The following is an 18,396-nucleotide window of genomic DNA, read 5'->3' as shown; positions in this document are numbered from 1 at the left end:
CCAAGCGCGATATCCGCAACAGCACGCCAATCCGGGTATACGTTCAGCGGATGCTACATCCAGCCAGAGGCCTGGGACACAGCTCCCTGTACGACCAAATGATCCATATCCGCCAAGGTATCGAAGGAGATCTCCGCCACAACATACCTCTCCCAACAGAGACAACGTCTATGGCAACCTTTATCCAAGGTCTCGAGATGACTTACCTAGACTGGAAGGACACAGTAGAAGACCGTGCCAAGATCTACCGTCAATATCGACAGCGTATGTCGGACCCCCAACACCAGCAACGACGTTCCAGTCAACCGCCGGCGGCCTCTAATCCCCAGGACTTGCGATACAGGACTGACATAAACCAGCGGCGACCTACCAACCCACAGTGGAATCCTAGACAAAAGACCGACCAGCCCTACCAACGTCCAACATATGGCTACCAGGGCCAGCGTGCCCCCGACAATATAGTTACCAGAACCAAGTCTAGCAGTATAACCAGTCGCGCTATAACCAAGACCCACAGCAAGCCACCGCACAACAACCACGCCAACCATAGAACCAGAACCAGCACCAGCAGCCGGATCGCCCACAAGGTCGGCAAAATGACCAGACCAATTGGCAACAAGATAGGAAGCCATGGGATAGCAACAAACCGCACACCTACATCGCGGACACACAGGACGCCCAAGCCGAGAAGGAAGCCGGAGAAGAATACCATACCGACGATCAAGATATCGACTGCTACGACGAGGCCATCTATGGCGACAAGCCGGAAAACGACCAGGAAGCCTACATGGCTCAACAGGATGATGCTGCCTATAAAGACCAGAGCTTCGAGCCTACAGCGCAGAACTGCACACCTGAATTCTCAGTAACTTGCCGCCACTATTAACAGGGATACACGTCTAACACGGCTTTACATGTCCACCTATCTACATACAAGCCACAGGCAGCAGCCGACCTACCGTTCGAAGCCACAGCATATATGACTACTAACCTCCCGGTTATCAAGTCCAACAAAATAACATACCAGGAACCTGGTTATACCTACCGCTTATGGCATTACGCAACCGCCGCAATAAGACTAAATACCCGGGACAATGTAGTGATATACTACCTAGACTCTGGCTGCGTCATGACCCTCATCGACTCAGCGCTAGCCAAGGATCTCAACGTCCCTATCCACAAGATCAAGCCTATCCCCATCAGCGGCATCAGATCACAGCATATTTCGGATACATATGTTAAGCTAACCCTCCAATTCTACAGGCCTAAAGCCACAGCCGAAGTCCACGCAGAAGCCTACCTTGTCGACGGACTACACACAAAACTCTTGCTTGGAATCAATGTCATGGGCGCCGAAGGCTTCAAATTGGATTTCGAACAGAGACAAGCTACAATCACCTCCTGCCAGGACACAGTTTTCCCTATAGGCCTGCAAGCTAAGCTAAATCATGTCGCAACAAGGCCAGTCTATGCGGCTGTCTAGGTTATCATCCCTCCATACTCCACAGTAAACGTCCCAATCTGCATTAAAACCAAACTCCCCAACAATAGGGACTACATCTTCAACCCATCCGCTACACAGTGCTATGTGCAAGCATCTATCATTGACGCCAACTTCATATACATCCCTTTTACGAATAAAACAGATACTCGACAAGTCATCTCCCGTCGGAGCTGTATCGGAACGCTACAAGAAGCAGACTTTGCAATAACATACCAAATCTCGCCCGAATTCGCTCTAATGGCAACTCGACCCTTACAAGCCGAACAAAGAGTGAATATCTCAACCTATATACATAACCTACAAACTGTGCTCCCAAACAGCATAACCATCTATGGCAAGCCACAAGTAGTCTAAAAGCTCCAAATAGTGATTAAAACATACAATATTTGGGGACATCCTTAGCTGGCAGACATTCCGATGGAGCAATGGATACATATTCCAATAATCCCAGGATGGGAAGACAAGATGCCGAAGCCACAAATTTACAAATGTAGCACAGCAGACCGCACCGAAATCGACAAGCTCTTTGACTCGCTCCAGGCTGACGGTAAGCTTAAATGTGCTAAGTCATATACACCAAGCGGATACCTAGTATTTATCATGTGGAAGTAGAAGACAGACAACAAGAGCAGCCATCAACATATCGGCCGTGTCATGGTAGACCTCTGGGCATAGAACAGGCTCGTTGTCAAAGACATCTATCTCTTACCGACCTAAGCCGATATTATCGCCATCACCCAGGGTAAATAGTATATATCCGTCTTCGACATGGCAAAGTGCTTCTACCAGTGGCCAATTTACCCCGACAATGTGAGACAGATGGCAATAATTACCCACCGAGGCCAAGAGGTATTCTAAGTCGCGATAATGGGCTTTTATAACTCCGTTGCCTATATCCAGCGAGTTATAGATAATATCCTGCGAGAGTTCTATACATGGTGTTATGTTTATATCGACGATATAGTTACGGCATCTAATACTATCCAAGCCCACATAGAGCACCTGCACTTGTTGCTCTATAGGCTACAAGAGTTCAATATCTATTTAGAACCCAAGAAGGCATTTATTAGATTCCCTTTCATTACCTTGCTTGGACAACAAGTGGACTCACTGGGGATAACCACTAAAGCAGACAAGCTCTAGGCCATCACAAGCCTACAATTCCCCCGAATATTGAAGCAACTAGAAACCTACCTCGGCCTCACAGGCACTTACCGACATTATATCGCAAAATACACAAGCAAGGCCGAGCCACTACAAAAGCGCAAAACACTCCTTCTCAAGGACGCACCGTCTAAAGGCACCGCACGCCGTAACCTCTCTATACACACTATACTGGACGAGCCATCAAAAGAGAAGCTGGAAGCTTTTGCAACCCTCCAAGCTGAATTCACCAAGGCACCCTGGCTGGCACACCACAATCCACATCGACGCCTATACGCCGATCTTAATACCTCCAAGGAACAGGGATACAGGGTAGTGCTATTCTACATAAAGGCAGAATATGATCACAAGGACCTTACAAAGCCCCCACCATTCACAGCGGTACAGCTGATTATGTTCCTAAGCCGCCTACTATCCACCACCAAGAAGAATTACTGGCCAACCGAACTAGAAGTCTCATATCTGGTATGGACCCTGCACAAGGCCCGCCATCTATTCGAAGCCGCTCCAGCAGACCTCCCGCCAGTCATCTACACAGACCATAGTGGCACAGTCACTATCACAACAAGCTCCAGCCTAAAGTCAGCAAACTCGGATAATTTGAACCTTCACCTTATCAGGACATCGCAATTTATCCAACAATTTCGTGTCCTAATACACCACCACCCAGGCATAGGGAACAAGATTGTAGACACACTTTCGAGACTACCAAGCTCCAAACCTACAAAGCCACGCACTAACAAGGGCGATCTCAACTCACTATGGTACAATCCTAGACCACCAGATAAACTAGACAACAAGCTCACCTCAATCCCCGACAACAAAATGATAGCATTCACAACGACAGTCTAAGCTATTGTGTATCCTATAGACACAGACAGAGACCTCACGCTCACATCCTCTATCATACTCCTGTCCAAAAAGTTTAAAAAATAGATCGTCCAAGCCTACACCAATGATACCCGTCTCTCGCACATCGTCGAAACCCTACAGGACAACGAGGACAACCCGGTCCCAACAAGATTACTATACAAGATGGATGGCGACCTGTTATACATACGCCAAGCCTCAGGAGAAAAGTCACTCTACCTCCCGCAATCTATAACAGGCGAGATTTTCAATATTATCCATGATCAACAGGGCCATTAAGGTATAGATAGGTGTTAGGCGAAAATACACGGTGTTTACTTCTATAAAAGGCTAAAGCTCCTAAAAGAATATATCGCCAGATATCCTGAATGTCTTACTAATGTGGTACACTATCACTGCCTGTATGGAAGCCTCCAGCCTATTGTTGCCCCCCCAATTCCATTCCATATACTGATAGTGGATATCGTCACTGGATTGCTAACCTTGTATGACGACCGGGATACCATGATATCAGTTACCGACAAGTTCACCAAGTGGGTAGACTACATCCCAGGTAGGGCGGACTGGACTGGCGAGTAGTAGGCCAAGCCCCTGCTAGACATGTTTATGATAGGCGACTGGGGCCTACCAACAGTGATCATCTCAGATAGGGACTCGAAATTTGTGCAAGGCCTCTGGGCAGCCATATTCACCATCCTAGGCATAAACCTCTTATACACCATAGTATACCACTCTCGTGCTGATGGCCAATCCAAGAGATCGAACCAGGTCGCGGAGATTGCCCTACGACACTGGGTCTTAACCTACTTAGCCGAAATCTCCGACTGGCCAAGGGCATTACCCCACCTCTAAACGTCAATGAACGCTTCTACCAACGCAGCTACTAGCCATACCCCCCCACAAGTTGATGTATGGTATCGAACTGCGACAAGCCTGGGACATGATGCCCCAAGCATTTGACCACAACAGAAGCTTCAAAGCTCGTTTAGATGCGGAGCAATCGCTGGTATACACAGCGATCTAAATGAAGTATTACTTCGACCGAACACACAAGCCGATATATTTCTAGCCTGGTGACTGGGTTTATCTTAAGCTGTCTATAGACCCCCAAAAGCCCGGGTACACAATTCCAGCCAACAATAAACAACCAAGGAAGTTCCGACAATGATACGTCGGCCGCTTCAAAATACTCCACCAAGTCAGCCGATTGGCTTATAAGCTCGATTTCCCTCCCACATGACGCCGCTATCTAGTAGTCAGCGTCGAGCACCTGGAAAAATACCCACAGGATGCAGACCCGTGGAACCGCCAAACAAACGACGAGAACCACCTACCTACAGAAGACAAAAGATTCCCAGATGAGACAAGATACAAAGTCGAGCGGATACTCGCAAAAAGGACCACTAAGCCCCGTGGTCGCCCCTGTGCAGATGGAGCTGCGAGACAACCCACCACTAAATATCTAGTAAGATGGAAAGGACAATCCGCGCGAGAGGACCAATAAGTAACAGCAAAAGATATTACAGCGGACGAACTTATCTCGGAGTTCGAAGCTACCCACCAACCTGGCCCTTCTAACACCTCTCACCAACCCGGTCCAGCCAAGACCTAACCAGCTCGACATCCTTCCTACCACTTATCCTTTCGACCGTATAACAATAATACATGACCTTATTTCTTAGCCACTTACCTGACCTTGTTTTACTTTCAACCTTACCTTCAAGCTATTTCCTGGCTACCTACCTACCTTACCTTACCTCACCGGTAACTCACTATACTCTCACTCTGCTTTACCAACTCTCACTCTATTCCACTATATCCTATATAAGATAACAACCCAGCAAGAAGCCTTTAGGCAACAGATACAGAATCTCTTACAGAATGAGAGACAGAGCCAATATAAAATAAACCAGCAAGGAAACAATGAGACAGATGAACCGAACAGCGAAGCACAAGACTCGATAGTGCAAAGCAACAAGACAAACCCTGGCAGCGAAAGGAGCGACAGGACACAGGAGAGAACCCGTAGGCAACGCTACAAGAAGAAAGCAGTGGCGTACAACCGCCAAGTCACAGACACATTCTGTACACAAGCCAACCAACTGTCGGTCGAGGAATTCATTACTAAGGAGATCGCTAGATGGCGTGACAAGCCTAACCGCGGCAACTCTGAGAACGCCCTCCTAAGATGCACAGAAATGGTTTTTGTTGAGGGGAAATACCAGTTACTCCCAGCCATGCACAAGCTCTCAGACAAGCACGTATATATGATGACAAAAACCCTTTCCGCCAAGATACGCTGCGTACGGCGCTGGACAGAGGATTTTAATGCAACTGGCGACATCCAGGCCGAGCGTATCCCGCTCGACCCCAGCCCTTTGTTTTACGTTTTCGGGGTCCTGTGTATAGCCCTCTATCGCGGCTATTATATCCTGGCCGGCTCCCGAGGTCCCGAGCTCTATAGCGTACTAGCAAATGTTAAAAACAACGCAACAATCAAAGCAGCGCAGAGGGATTGGTTATTAGGCCCGATTCTAGCATCAGAAGACTTCACCAGTGCCCAACGAAACCTGACACAGATATATCATGATGAAACAGGTGAAAGGATCACCACTAAGGTACAGGCACACGGCACAATCGTATCGACGGACGCGCTACTCCCAAACGAGCGGACCAGTCAAGCGTGTAAAGCACATTTCGACCGAATCATCACAAGCGTATTCGACCTCAGCCTTATTAGCGGTAGCGACGGCAAGCCCTCTTTCGCACGTATCATTGATCATCCAGCTTTTACCAGGAAGACGCATACGACCCATCCCTTAGTAACCGAAACCCCCAAAGCTGACTACCAATCCCAGGGGCAGGCGCTCGCTATAGAGCTGCTCAGAGAGACAAACCCAGTACTGGAAGACCTAATCAATAAGCTCCAAACCGTCGCAGCCACCACCCCAGCGGCAGACTATAAGGCACAGTTCCCAGCGCTTACGAAAAGTCTCGACCTTATAACAGGCATCCAAAAGGATATACAAGCCGTCGATGAGCGTTACAGGGATGCTTTAGCAACTTAGAGAGAAATAGAGACTGAGCTTATGACAAGACAACCTGGGCCGAGAGCAATAGCTGTCCTGTCTACCATCGCCAAGCCAATACGCGACAACCTCGCCATGCTGGCAAATCTCAAGGCCATATATGGCACACCAGCAGACGTAGAAGCAAGCCTCTACAGGCCAGGGTATTTCAACGAAGAAGCCGAAGCGCCGCCCGGAAACACAGGCACCAACGAAGCGCCGCCCGGAAACACAGGCGCCATAAACTACGTGTGCTATCCTGGCGAAGAAGATGAACTTTTCAGGAACCGACAGACCAATTAACCCCTAAGCGGACCCGAACAACCGACCTTCTAAGGCGAACAATGCCAAGACCACACAGCGTCGTTTCTTTTGCCTTCCCCTTCGTTTTCTTTCCTCGCGCATCGGGACGATGCTGTTTTTTGTTTGGGGCGAACTGTCACCCTGCCAAGCCGGCAGGTCACGTGGCAAGCCCCCTCTAGATAGCTTCTTAGCACAATACGAATAAACCATCATTCATCGCTCTAGCTACGGCCACACCTGACGTTTCAATTCATCCGGGTTCTTCACATCCTCTACAGGATTGATACATAGACAAAGGATTAATCATCGGGCGTCTCATTACATCGGGACACCCCAGGAAATTGTCTTTGCAACTAGTGGATGCTTCTGTGGTGAGTTCAAGCAGTAGTCCCAGGCCCATGGATCTGCTCAAATCAGTCTGCAAAAAGTAGAGCAAGGCTAGTCTTGTTGAAAGATGCAAAGTTAAATCCAATCACTGGTTCAACCAGGATTCTCTTTCGGTCTCTCAGAGCGAGGGCCCTTGACTGGGTAGTATTCCACCCACCACTTTGAGTCGCGATTCAACCGCCGCTTACCACCCCCCACCACCACCCGGAGTCGCGGTCCAGGGAATCATTGATGATTGGCTCTGGAGGGAGTGCCTTTCTGCGCTTCATCTCCTTGATCCTCGCTTCACGTGCTTCTGGTGTTTCTCCTCGGCTCCCAGCTTTTATTGTAGTGCCGCTCATAGGAGGAGGAGGCGGCGGCGGTGGCGGCGGGTTTGGTTTGACTGATATCAAGGCCTCAGGCGGATTGTCCGGGGGAGGACCGGGCTTGATTTGAACAGTCTCAGGTCGTTTGAGGATAGGAAATGGCCGCTGTCCTGGAGACTGGCGAGGTGATCGGGATGGTGATGAAGGAAGAGACTCCTCCGGATCCAGAGATCCTCTTCTGCAACAGCAGTAGAGTAGTAGAGCTATGACAGCCACCCCCAGGATAGATCCGGCGATAGCGCCTTTTGCAGCACCGGATAATCCATGGCTTTTAGGCTGAGCAGGATCTAGGACGAGCGTCGGAGTCGCTGCGATGTTCACCTCTACTACTGTAGTCGACGGGCTGGTTAAAGTCAAAGTGACATAGTCAGACGTAGGCTTCGGGTCATCGACAAGCAGAGTGAAAGTAGTCAAGAAGGTTGTCGAAGGTTCAACGATTGCCTGGGTGAAGTCTGTCACCGCAGGCGCCATTACTAGCAACCCCGCGCAAAAACAGAGCTGACCGATGTCATGTCGGAAACTCTTTAGCGAAATCCGCTCGCCCTGGGGTGCCAGTGGGTCTAAGTCAAATCCACGAGGCTCAAAATAATGGCCCGAGGGGTCCGCTCGTGTTCGTCCGCAAAACAACTATGCTATTGGGGAGGCTTTCAACGAGGAAACTGTGATCGCCCTGGTATTTGAATAGATATGATTCGTCGGGCCCCTCGAGATATCCACATGGCTGGCAGCCTCCATGTATTATTATGCAGCGCCAGTCTCTGTGCTAGCCGAATTGCGCTCTAGCAATACCCAAAGCAGGCGCATTATAGGCCAAGTGCGAAGCGGGAATGACTGCATAGTTAGCGCTTACGAGGATTGGCCAGCATCCCGCAGGCGTCTTCTAATACGAGCAACTCATCGGGTTGGGGCTTGAAGAAGGCAGAGGACCGACCCCTCATTTCGCATTGCTCGGCAATGAAGATATGTGCTCATGCACCAAATATGAGGAGAAATTGTCAGTGAAATGGGCCATTCATCTACCTACGTTCACATCATGATCTGGTCCGCTTTTCTGACAATCCATAAAAAGAGGTGACCCCGCTTTGATTTAATTATTCTGATATTCACAAGGTCATATGACATGAGACGGCTTAGTAGTAGCAATGGCCCCTCGCAGCTGAGCCACAGTGGGTTACCCTCTGGCGGGCCCAGCGCGAAGCTGCCATACGATTACAAATGCGCGAGTTAGAAAGAGTGGGACGAAGGAAAGCTCCAAAAACCCTTAGACGAGTTGACGGTGGAACATAGGCGTGAAACCTATCGTCCAGAAAGGTTGCAATTCACAAATCTGCCAATACCCAAGTAATGCAATAGACGGGAAGGTTCCCCAGCGGAGGCTTTAAAAGCGCTATACAGTATAAATAGATGACCTTGAGGTTTGATACTAACCTGAGGACTCCGCGGCAGGGAAATCGTGAAAGGGATTCTATTTTTCCTGGGTCCATATACGAGTCTTGTGTTTAGAAGATCGGAGACTCGAGGCGGAACAATCAGAGGCGGCCTGATGAGGGGTGAAGATGACTCGTCAAGCACATCTGATTTTCAGCCGCCGCTCATAGACTGCGCCTCGGCCCACCATTGCAACCCCACGTCGTTCTGACTCTCAGCCAACGTCTACCCAAACGTCGCATCCACCCAACCGCCATCTTGATGAGACTCGACAAAGCTTCGGAGCAATAGGGAGTCACATAATAATAGCCTGGACAATTCTTCTCTTCTTCCAATCATCACTGTGTGGCTCAAGTGCAAATCGGGCCACAAGCCAGATCGGCTGTGGTCTGGATTTGGATATCTCAATATCGATGGCGGGCGTTTACAGTGATCTTACACGGAAGGGGGACGAATTATACCGGGAAGGCCTGTACGAGGATGCTCTAGCGAATTTTACTGCCGCCAAATTGGTTTTCCTCGATTGCTGGCCCAGTGCTCTCGAACACCGGGACTTAGTAGAGCTCAAGGCGCGGGCTGCCAAATGCCTTCAAAAGCTCGGGCAATTCGAGCGGAGTGCCTCGCTGAACTCCGAGGTTCTTCAAGTCCGGGAAAAACTCAGCCAGGGTAATCCCAGGTTATTGACTGCCAGAGAAGAACTTGCCCATGACCATACTGGTCTAGGTAATCATAAAACGACGATTTCACTTCTAAGAAAAAACCTACATGCTCTCAGATCCAGTCCGTTATTTGGCAACGACCATGAATGGACGTTGAAGACTGTATGCTTCCTGGCGAAGGCTCTGAGTGAAGATGGAGACGATCAACAAGCCCTAACTCTACTAGAGGTTGCGCTGCCTGTGGCGACGAGGAAGAGTCCTACAGCCTCGTATATCACCATGGCACAGATCACCCTGGACCGCTTGAAATTGAAGCTTTCTGCCGAGAAAGGTTTATCAAAGTCCCTCTCTCCAGAGCAGACTATGTCAAAAAGCCCAACCATACCGCAAGAAACCCCCAGATCACTAGCTCAAAAGCCTGATATGCAGCAAGAAAGCCAAACGACCGGCCCCAAGTCTCCGTCAAGTGCACTGACGATCAATCAAAAGCCTGTGCAGCAGCTCGCCAAGGACATAATGCAGGGGAAGAGGGGAAGTGACCTAGAAAAGAAGGCGGGAAAAAGGGAGACAACAGAGCGAAAGACGCAAGACAGGATGCATAAAGACAACAAGCCGCACGAGCAGCAGGGAAATCAGCAGAAGATAAGAGAAGAGAGAGCATACCAGGAGAAAGCAAGATCAGTACAGGAGGGACAGGAGAAGGAAGCTGGAGTGAGAAATCTCTCGGAAAGACACAAGCGACAGGTTAAAGAACTTATAGAAGCTGGGCGATTTGCAAAAGAGAGGTATAGGAGAAGAAATCTGGCGTGCAAAAATTCTGGAAAGACAGGTGCGACAGGCTACGGAACATATAGAAGCTGGCCGATTAGAAGAAGAGAGATTGCAAAAGGAAAGGGAAGAGAGAGAGTTGCGAGCCAAGAAAGCAGAGGAGAGGCGCGCAAAGGAAAGGGCAGAGAGGGTAGCACGAACGAAGAAACGCCAAGAGGAGCAAAAAGAGGAAGAGCGACAGGAAAGAGAGCGGCTAGAGAAAGAGTCTCTGGAGAGTAAGCAGCAAGAAGCCGAGCGATTGGGAAAGGAGCAAGAAGAGAAACTTCGACACGAGCGAGAGCGAGTGGAAGAACAACGACTCGAGAAGGAACGCCTGGAGAAGGAACGTCTGGAGAAGGACCGCCTGGAGAAGGACCGCCTGGAGAAGGGACGTCTGGAGAAGGACCGCCTGGAAGCAGAGGCCCAAGAACAGAAGGCAGAAGAAGACAGAGAGAAAAAGAGGAAAGAAGCACAAAAGAAGGCCCGGCGTGACAAGGCTCAATTGGAGAGAAAGCGCCTGGACAAAGAGATCCAGGAGAACCGAAGACTGGAGAAGCAGGAACCTGAGAGTGGCAGGCTACAGCAAGAGCTAGAAGAGAAAAGTTTACTCGATGAAAAGGCAAAGGGGAACAGAGCCCGTTGGAAACAAAAAGACGACATTTCCCGTGCTGGAATGCCCAAGGAAGCACCCTCTACCGCTGCTGATCGACTTGCTCATTCCGAAACGCAGGCCAACGCAGGCAGATCATCACATTTAGCAAGCTACGACCCGACGCTTCGCATTACGCAAAGCCTTACTGCCGACACCCAACCAGAGCAAATACCAGGAAGAGGACGATGCGAGCCCAATCCGGTTCAAGAATCAACTTTGCAAGTGACCGGTTCTCCGCAGCCCTCGACGCCGGCTGCATTAGTTCAAGGCCTTGGATGCAATGAGCCAGACTCAGGCCAGACAGGGGGTGTTCGAGCCTCCTCAGAGAGCGATCTCATTCAAGTTCCAACTACCGAGGATGAGGGTTTCCCACCGAAGCCTCCACTCCGACGGAGGTGGCAAGATGCAAATTGCTATAAAGTCGGCATTGTATGTGCTCTATGGGTGGAATATTTAGCAGTACGCGCCTTGTTCGACGAAATCCATCCCATGAGCCCTGTCGCTCCTGCGGACTCGAATACTTACGCCCTCGGGAAGATGAATGGGCACAATGTCGTCGCTGCTTGTCTCCCCCATAGCGAATATGGTACCAATTCTACTGCAGCTGTTGCGACAAACATGAAGAGAAGTTTTCCATCGGTCATGTTCTGTCTGCTAGTTGGCATTGCTGGAGGCGTTCCGTCAGAAAGAAATGATATCCGTCTTGGAGATGTGGTCGTGGGCAGCCAGGTCATTCAGTATGACATGGGAAAAGCCCTTGTTAACGGTGGGTTTCAACGGTCTGGGGCACTTCAATCTTCTCCGATTCAACTGAGAACCGCCCTCAGCAGTCTCAGATCTGACCCTTGGCCTCCACATGAGCTCCTACAGCGCTACATTCGGAGCATTGCAGGTCGGAAGGGCTACAAGTACCCAGGGCTTTCCAAAGACCGCCTATTTTCCAGTGAATACGCACATGATCCCCGAAAGCATACATGCGATTCCTGTGAAAGTGCGCATCTTAAATTACGGAAGCCCCGTTCAAATGACCGCCCTGTTATTCACTACGGGATAATCGCATCAGGGAATAAAGTCATCAAGGATGCGGAGCTGCGCGATAGCCTGAGCGAGAAATTGAATGATCGATGGAATGAAAACCTGACTCTAGGAAATGAGGTTCTCTGCTTCGAGATGGAAGCCGCTGGCATCATGAATATCCTCCCAAGTCTGGTCATCAGAGGCATATGCGATTATTCGGACAGCCATAAGAACAAAGAGTTTCAAGGATATGCAGCCGCAACGGCCGCTTCATATGCGAAGCTCTTACTCAGCTATGTGAATACGAATTCCGGCACAAATGAAGGAATTACGGAAATATGTATTGTATGCTAGGGCAGACGAGCTTACGTGGAAATTTACACAGAAATATGAGCAAATTATTTCACTTAAAATTGAGGGGGGAAGAATCCGGAATTGATGTGTATCCTGATAGCGCTAGAGTGACTGAGGACGTCTGTCATTATATATCACAGAAAACGGGTTCCACGGGTAGACAGGAAACCTTCAAACCAAAGCGAAAGGATTTCAATACCCGCCGTTGTCTGGTGATAGCGATACGAAATGACGAGTCTGCAGCAGCCCACTCGAGGAATTACCGACCTTATCGCTGGGCTGGCCTGTTTCCCAACCCTCTTCGAACCGCGATCGGCGTTTTTAGGCCCCCCCTTCCTCCCCACTCCTCTCCGAGCACGTCAGATGGGAACCTCGAGGGCTGAAGATTCCTTGAGATAACATCGAGTCTTTTCGACATCATGTCAATCGAGGACAACGAAGCTGCACGGGCTGCGACAGAGCAAACGCCCTTGCTCCGCGATGCTGACCCCACCGCGAGGCCGGACGCGCAGGAACCCGAGGAGGCGAGCACGAAGGAACTGATCTTCGTTCTGAGCAGCATCTGGCTGGGTGTATTTCTGGCGGCTTTAGGTATGTGTCATGAGATATTCGACTTTTACGAGTCGTATCCTTGGTCCAGGAGACTGACTCCATTGCCCCAGACACCACGATCGTCGCGACCCTCTCCGCTCCCATATCCTCCTCGTTCAATTCGCTCTCTCTTCTCTCGTGGCTCGCTTCTTCCTACCTGATTTCAAATGCCGCATGCCAGCCTCTTTGCGGCCGGCTGACTGATATTTATTCCCGTCGTTGGGGGCTTGTCTTGTCCAATGTGTTCTTCGCCCTCGGAAACTTGATCTGTGGCCTGGCAAAGACCGAGAGCACCATTATCCTCGGTCGCGTGGTGGCCGGCATTGGTGGTGGAGGCATGTTAGTAATCTCGACATTTGTCACATCCGATTTGGTCCCTCTTCGGAGAAGAGGGGTTTGGCAAGGTGTAGGAAACATCTGCTACGGGGCTGGAATGGGCTTAGGGGGGAGTATTTGGTGGCTGGATCAATGACACCCTCGGATGGCGCTGGGCCTTCTTGATCCAGATCCCGTTTCTTGCGGTGTCCACTTTGCTGGTTCTCTTCAAGGTCAAGATCCCAGTTAAAGAGAGCGACAAGGCTCGTATCAAGCGTGTCGACTTCCTGGGCGCTATCACCCTTGTGTTGACCTTGGTGACATTGTTGGTTGGCCTCAACACTGGCGGCAACCAGCTGCCATGGACCCATCCAATTGTTATCGCCTCTCTTCTCCTTTCCGTGCTCTTTTTAGGAATATTTCTCTACGTGGAAGCCAAAGTGGCATCTGAGCCTGTCATTCCCGCAAAGCTCCTGCTGGATCGAACGGTTGGAGCGGCATGTCTGACAAATTGGTTCACCACAATGACGGTCTTTGGGTTGCTCTTTTACCTGCCTCTATACTTCCAGGTGCAAGGGCTCTCCGCCACCGCAGCTGGCGTTCGATTGATTCCACAGGCTGCAGGAACGTCTATCGGCTCTCTTGGAACGGGCTTGATAATGGGAGCCAATGGGCGCTACAAGCTGCTCAGCTACGCTGTAATGCTCCTCTTGGTGACCTCCGAGGCCCTCATCTGTACCTTGACCCTATCCACGCCTGTCTGGGTCCCGTTTATCTATTTCTTCCTGCTCGGAACCGCATATGGCGGCATGCTCACCATTACACTGGTTGCGCTAATCTCCGCGGTCGATCACCAGTATCATGCAGTGGTGACATCTGCATCTTATGCTTTCCGCAGCACAGGCAGCACTATCGGCGTCAGCATTGCTTCGGCTGTGTTCCAGAACACTTTCAGCAGAGGGCTATGGTCTCGATTTGGCGATCGCAAGAATGCTGCCGAGCTGATTGGCAAGCTCCGGGACAGTTTGGATGAGATATCGAAACTCCCCCGTGACTGGCAGACAGGAGTCCTGGATACTTATATGACCTCTCTCCGCGCTGTATTTCTGACATTGTTGGGGTTAATGGTACTTGGTTCATTGTGCAGCTTAGCGATGCGGGAGCACAAGTTGCATAATACCCTTTCGCGCCGTTGAAAGTGAACGTACTTTGACAGTGAGGACTTTTACAAGTAGATGGACTTGAAGAATGATATAGAGAAAAAAACACATCAACGTTTGGATAAACCTGGATCAAATCATCCACATAACCATGGATAAGGCCTCGACTTTTAGTCATATCTACGTCGGGAAGAGTCTGACCGCCTGCGGAGCCAATCACGCCCACGGGCTGCTGCACGGCTGCCCGTCTTTAAGCGGCTGCTTTTGCTTTCGAGGCAAAATCTGGATTTCTTACTGGTCCAAACTAGCAGCGTTCCCTGCAGGTATCCTTTTAGTCCCAGGGATACTGCAGCATCATCTGCCAGCTTGAGCTCCCGCTTGTCTCAGAGTGGCGAGACGTGGCAACTAGCAGGGATACTGGTTCCGCCACGCAAGCACTACACCGCTCGAAAGGAAGTTCCCAGGAGACACCAGATTAAACTGCTACACGACGAATGGGGTTTGGATGGGGTGATCCGCTAGGGCTGGATTGACCGCTTCGATTGTCTGATCTCTAACCTGCGGCAGATAAGCGTTTTCAGCTGCGCCCAATTATCTTAGGCCGTGACGCTTCACCACGAGACACTTCGGGCTCTATGGTTTTTTGTCCCAAGCCGAGACTCTGATACCAGTCACACCACTCCACTTTGGAATTTCTGTTCTTCGGATTCGATCACTCTCAACCCTCCTCTCAATCCGCTCTGGCATGGCAGTTGGCCTCCACACCGATTCCACGATATCGATTAGACAAAGGGACGCGGCGGAGCTGTATTCTGGCAAGATGGAGGTGGACAGTGAAAGCGACGAGGCCATGAGCGGGACTGGAAAGGCCGACTTCGCGCTCCCTCCTGCGGCTCGAGAAACCGATACTGCTGCAGCGCGTCCACGCCGACGACGGCTGCTTTTATCGACAGATAGTGCCTTCGCCGATTTCATTCTCCCCTCCTTGGTCCAAAATCCCTACATCGAATTGCGCCTGATCACCGACGAACCCTCCGCCCTGCTGGCAGGTACGAACAAAATCCCTCATTATATGGATACCGTCGATAGCCAAACTTTCGATAAGAAGACCGGGGCGCGGAAATGGCTCAAAGCCAAGACAGCGGAGCTCTGTGAATGGGCCGATATGCTCCTGGTTGCACCGATCGACGCGGGAGCGCTGGGATCTATGCTTGCTGGGTTGACCAACACCTTGACCTTGGCCCTTCTCCGCGGCTGGGTCTCAACCAAGCCGGTCGTGCTGCTTCCGGGCATGACTGTATCGGAGTGGGAGCATCCACTAAGTGCGCGGCAGCTTGAGGAAATTGGTCGATTCTGGAAGTGGATTCGGATCGCAAAGCCGGTTCTTTGGGTGTCAAATGGGCCCGAGGATTTGACCCCCCTGCCGTGGGATGGGCTCAAGGATTTGCTCAAGACGCTGGAGTCTTCGTTAGAGTTACCTCCTTGGGAAGTCTCTCTCATCGATGCGTCCGCGGTGAAGGGTAAATCAGATCCAGCGCAGTCATCAGAACCCGCCCTGTCCTCGACAAGACCTCGCAGTGACACAGTCTCCGCTCTGAGACATCTCCAGACCCACTGGCCTAACCCAGAAATGAAAGTCCGGTCTTTACCTCTGGAACTGTGGCTCATCATCTTCGAGGATCATCTGAAAGATTGGGAAATTGCCAAGGCTGTCGGCATCACCACCAACCTCCCTGTGCCCCAAGAGTGGCAAAACCATCTGTTGAAAATGTCGACTCCGGCTTCACTAGAATACACCATTCTTCGAGGGTCCTTTGCATCTATCAAGAAACGCATCGACGCTTTACCGCGGTGGAAACCCGTCTCCGATCTCGCTTGTCATCTCATTGTCAAGTTTTCCCGCACCGACATCCTCTCCTATCTGACCGAAAACCATCTGGAACTTCTGTGGACCACGTCCCGCCTCACACATATCCCCTACCGCGCCTCGGCAATCTACGGCAATCCGACCATTCTCAGCTGGTGGCGCGACGCCCCCAACCTTCCAAACAAAGAATATGGCAGATGCCATGGACGGTGCCTCCCGGGCCGGATTTCCTCACGTCCTGAACTGGTGGCTCCATTCCGGCTTCCCGCTACGCTATACCGAGCGCGCGCTGGAGTCCGCAAGTGCCGAAGGTCGAATTGAGGTCCTCGAGTGGTGGAAGACGGCCTCTTTCAACGCACCGCCTGATAAGCCCATACCATTGAAGGTGGGAAAATCAGTGCTGCTGGCAGCCCAATCGGGGCGGACCGCATCGCTCGCATGGTGGGATGCATCGGGTATTCCCTACAGCCATGCCGAGCACGTGGCTCGCATCGCCAGTACGCATGGCCATGTTCATGTCCTTGATTTCTGGTTCAAGCTCAAAGGGCCAAAGATGATCTTCGACAACCAGGTCCTTGTTGGGCCGACGAAGAATGGACACGACCATGTTCTCCAATGGTGGAAAGACTGTGGACTGCGCGTAGAGTTTAAAACATGTGATATCGAAGAGGCCCTGGAGGATGCAGTCTCGGGCGCTGATGAACGTGTTCGTCAGTGGTGGAAGCGGAACGGCCTCAACCTAGGCCTTGGGACGAGAGAGTGGATGAAGCCTAAGGTTCTTTAATTCTCTGGAGCTCGGACACCGCATTGCAGGCGATATGCACCGTTGAACATCTCGGTTATCTTCTTCGTTCCTTTTCCCTTCTTCTCCCATTTTTACTATTACTTAAATGATGACAGATTATGACCCCTGAATACCCATTGCATGTTTCATGATCCTGTGAATTAACTGACACTGGCTCGCTCTTGAGAGCCTGGAAATGTTATATACTTGTACGTCAAATTCGTATTCAACTGTGAATAGAATTATTCCCACTTCTCCACTCGGCCGTGTTTGATTTCTGACCCTTTCAGCAGGGGCTTGATCTTAGCATACTCCTTGAAAGACTCCGTCTCGGCGAACTTGAAATGGTCTTCGACCGAGTTCCATCCGGTGAAGAGCACGTATTCCTCGTCCTCGCCTTCTTTATCGAGTCGCCACCCACCGGCGTATGTGAGAGGGGCAATGTACGCGCCCAGATGGGTCAATCCAGCCGCGAGCGTCGTCTCGAACTCGGCCTTCTTACTGGGTTCAACGAAGAACCTGGCGATCGCAACCACGGGCGCCTCGAGGGGATGGCGGATGATGCAGGCTACTCGTCGTCAACATCGATTGAGCATCCCAATTATCGACAGCCGATGACAGGCAGGAAGATTATACATACATCAAGGTTGAGATGGAACATCCATTCAACACTGAGGTCCTCCGCGAAAACCCCAAGTAGTCTCTGGTTCGTTGCAGAGGTAATCCAGTCATTGGTGTGGACCTCCACAGATTCCCAGCCACCAAGCAAGTAGACGAACGAAGAGTCCTCCGTCTGGCTGAAGAAAGTGACGGGGTATTTCGAGTATTCGGATTGGCCTTGCTGTGCCGCACGCAGGCGTTCTTTGACAGCCGCCGAGGGTGGCTCTTCGGTGGCCTTGAAGCGGACCAGCGCTAATTCTGTGACTGGCATGGTGATTTGATAGTTGCGCGAGCTTGAACAGATTAAATTATTGAGAACTTCTCCCTCGAGATTCTGCTTTTTATAACTCTGTAGTTTGGCGCTAAGGAAAGGGTCTATCACGTTTCAGGCGCATTGAGATGGGGCTAAGACACCCCGCGGAGGTCCGGAGGCAGCCATTC

At 50.8% G+C, this 18,396-nt stretch overlaps 11 protein-coding genes across 11 annotated transcripts; 9 read left to right on the top strand and 2 right to left on the bottom strand.

Annotated features, from left to right (window-relative positions):
- Positions 1-50: 50 nt before the first annotated feature.
- N7468_007317 (uncharacterized protein) lies at positions 51-886 on the top strand (the record flags this gene model as incomplete). The annotated part of the gene is made up of 2 exons (XM_058476613.1): positions 51-483; positions 588-886. 2 exons carry the CDS (start codon positions 51-53, stop codon positions 884-886), a joined length of 732 nt encoding a protein of 243 aa, XP_058329503.1.
- Positions 887-1,129: 243 nt separating this feature from the next.
- N7468_007316 (uncharacterized protein) lies at positions 1,130-1,483 on the top strand (the record flags this gene model as incomplete). The annotated part of the gene is made up of 1 exon (XM_058476612.1): positions 1,130-1,483. One exon carries the CDS (start codon positions 1,130-1,132, stop codon positions 1,481-1,483), a length of 354 nt encoding a protein of 117 aa, XP_058329502.1.
- A 789-nt stretch (positions 1,484-2,272) lies between these two features.
- Positions 2,273-3,520, top strand: N7468_007315 (uncharacterized protein; the record flags this gene model as incomplete). Its single annotated transcript, XM_058476611.1, has 2 exons — positions 2,273-2,353; positions 2,648-3,520. 2 exons carry the CDS (start codon positions 2,273-2,275, stop codon positions 3,518-3,520), a joined length of 954 nt encoding a protein of 317 aa, XP_058329501.1.
- Positions 3,521-3,797: 277 nt separating this feature from the next.
- Positions 3,798-4,562, top strand: N7468_007314 (uncharacterized protein; the record flags this gene model as incomplete). The annotated part of the gene is given in 3 exon segments (XM_058476610.1): positions 3,798-3,818; positions 3,836-4,075; positions 4,443-4,562. 3 exon segments carry the CDS (start codon positions 3,798-3,800, stop codon positions 4,560-4,562), a joined length of 381 nt encoding a protein of 126 aa, XP_058329500.1.
- Positions 4,563-5,008: 446 nt separating this feature from the next.
- N7468_007313 (uncharacterized protein) lies at positions 5,009-6,606 on the top strand (the record flags this gene model as incomplete). Its single annotated transcript, XM_058476609.1, has 2 exons — positions 5,009-5,042; positions 5,504-6,606. 2 exons carry the CDS (start codon positions 5,009-5,011, stop codon positions 6,604-6,606), a joined length of 1,137 nt encoding a protein of 378 aa, XP_058329499.1.
- Positions 6,607-6,627: 21 nt separating this feature from the next.
- On the top strand, positions 6,628-6,909 carry N7468_007312 (uncharacterized protein; the record flags this gene model as incomplete). The annotated part of the gene is made up of 1 exon (XM_058476608.1): positions 6,628-6,909. The coding sequence occupies one exon, from the start codon at positions 6,628-6,630 to the stop codon at positions 6,907-6,909; it is 282 nt and encodes a 93-aa protein (XP_058329498.1).
- A 560-nt stretch (positions 6,910-7,469) lies between these two features.
- N7468_007311 (uncharacterized protein) lies at positions 7,470-8,132 on the bottom strand (the record flags this gene model as incomplete). The annotated part of the gene is made up of 1 exon (XM_058476607.1): positions 7,470-8,132. One exon carries the CDS (start codon positions 8,130-8,132, stop codon positions 7,470-7,472), a length of 663 nt encoding a protein of 220 aa, XP_058329497.1.
- A 1,370-nt stretch (positions 8,133-9,502) lies between these two features.
- On the top strand, positions 9,503-12,578 carry N7468_007310 (uncharacterized protein; the record flags this gene model as incomplete). Its single annotated transcript, XM_058476606.1, has 2 exons — positions 9,503-10,459; positions 10,626-12,578. The coding sequence occupies 2 exons, from the start codon at positions 9,503-9,505 to the stop codon at positions 12,576-12,578; spliced, it is 2,910 nt and encodes a 969-aa protein (XP_058329496.1).
- Positions 12,579-12,997: 419 nt separating this feature from the next.
- Positions 12,998-14,680, top strand: N7468_007309 (uncharacterized protein; the record flags this gene model as incomplete). Its single annotated transcript, XM_058476605.1, has 3 exons — positions 12,998-13,169; positions 13,241-13,573; positions 13,620-14,680. 3 exons carry the CDS (start codon positions 12,998-13,000, stop codon positions 14,678-14,680), a joined length of 1,566 nt encoding a protein of 521 aa, XP_058329495.1.
- Positions 14,681-15,464: 784 nt separating this feature from the next.
- N7468_007308 (uncharacterized protein) lies at positions 15,465-17,295 on the top strand (the record flags this gene model as incomplete). The annotated part of the gene is made up of 2 exons (XM_058476604.1): positions 15,465-16,644; positions 16,709-17,295. 2 exons carry the CDS (start codon positions 15,465-15,467, stop codon positions 17,293-17,295), a joined length of 1,767 nt encoding a protein of 588 aa, XP_058329494.1.
- Positions 17,296-17,537: 242 nt separating this feature from the next.
- Positions 17,538-18,226, bottom strand: N7468_007307 (uncharacterized protein; the record flags this gene model as incomplete). Its single annotated transcript, XM_058476603.1, has 2 exons — positions 17,538-17,866; positions 17,932-18,226. 2 exons carry the CDS (start codon positions 18,224-18,226, stop codon positions 17,538-17,540), a joined length of 624 nt encoding a protein of 207 aa, XP_058329493.1.
- Positions 18,227-18,396: the final 170 nt, after the last annotated feature.

The sequence above is a fragment of the Penicillium chermesinum genome, assembly GCF_028974085.1.
Source record: "Penicillium chermesinum strain IBT 19713 chromosome Unknown utg000005l:1.0-4115287.0:1.0-4118363.0, whole genome shotgun sequence".
NCBI classification, from domain to species: Eukaryota; Fungi; Ascomycota; class Eurotiomycetes; order Eurotiales; family Aspergillaceae; genus Penicillium; species Penicillium chermesinum.
The sequence above is the reverse complement of the archived record's forward strand: the minus strand, read 5'-3'. Positions and strand labels throughout refer to the sequence as shown.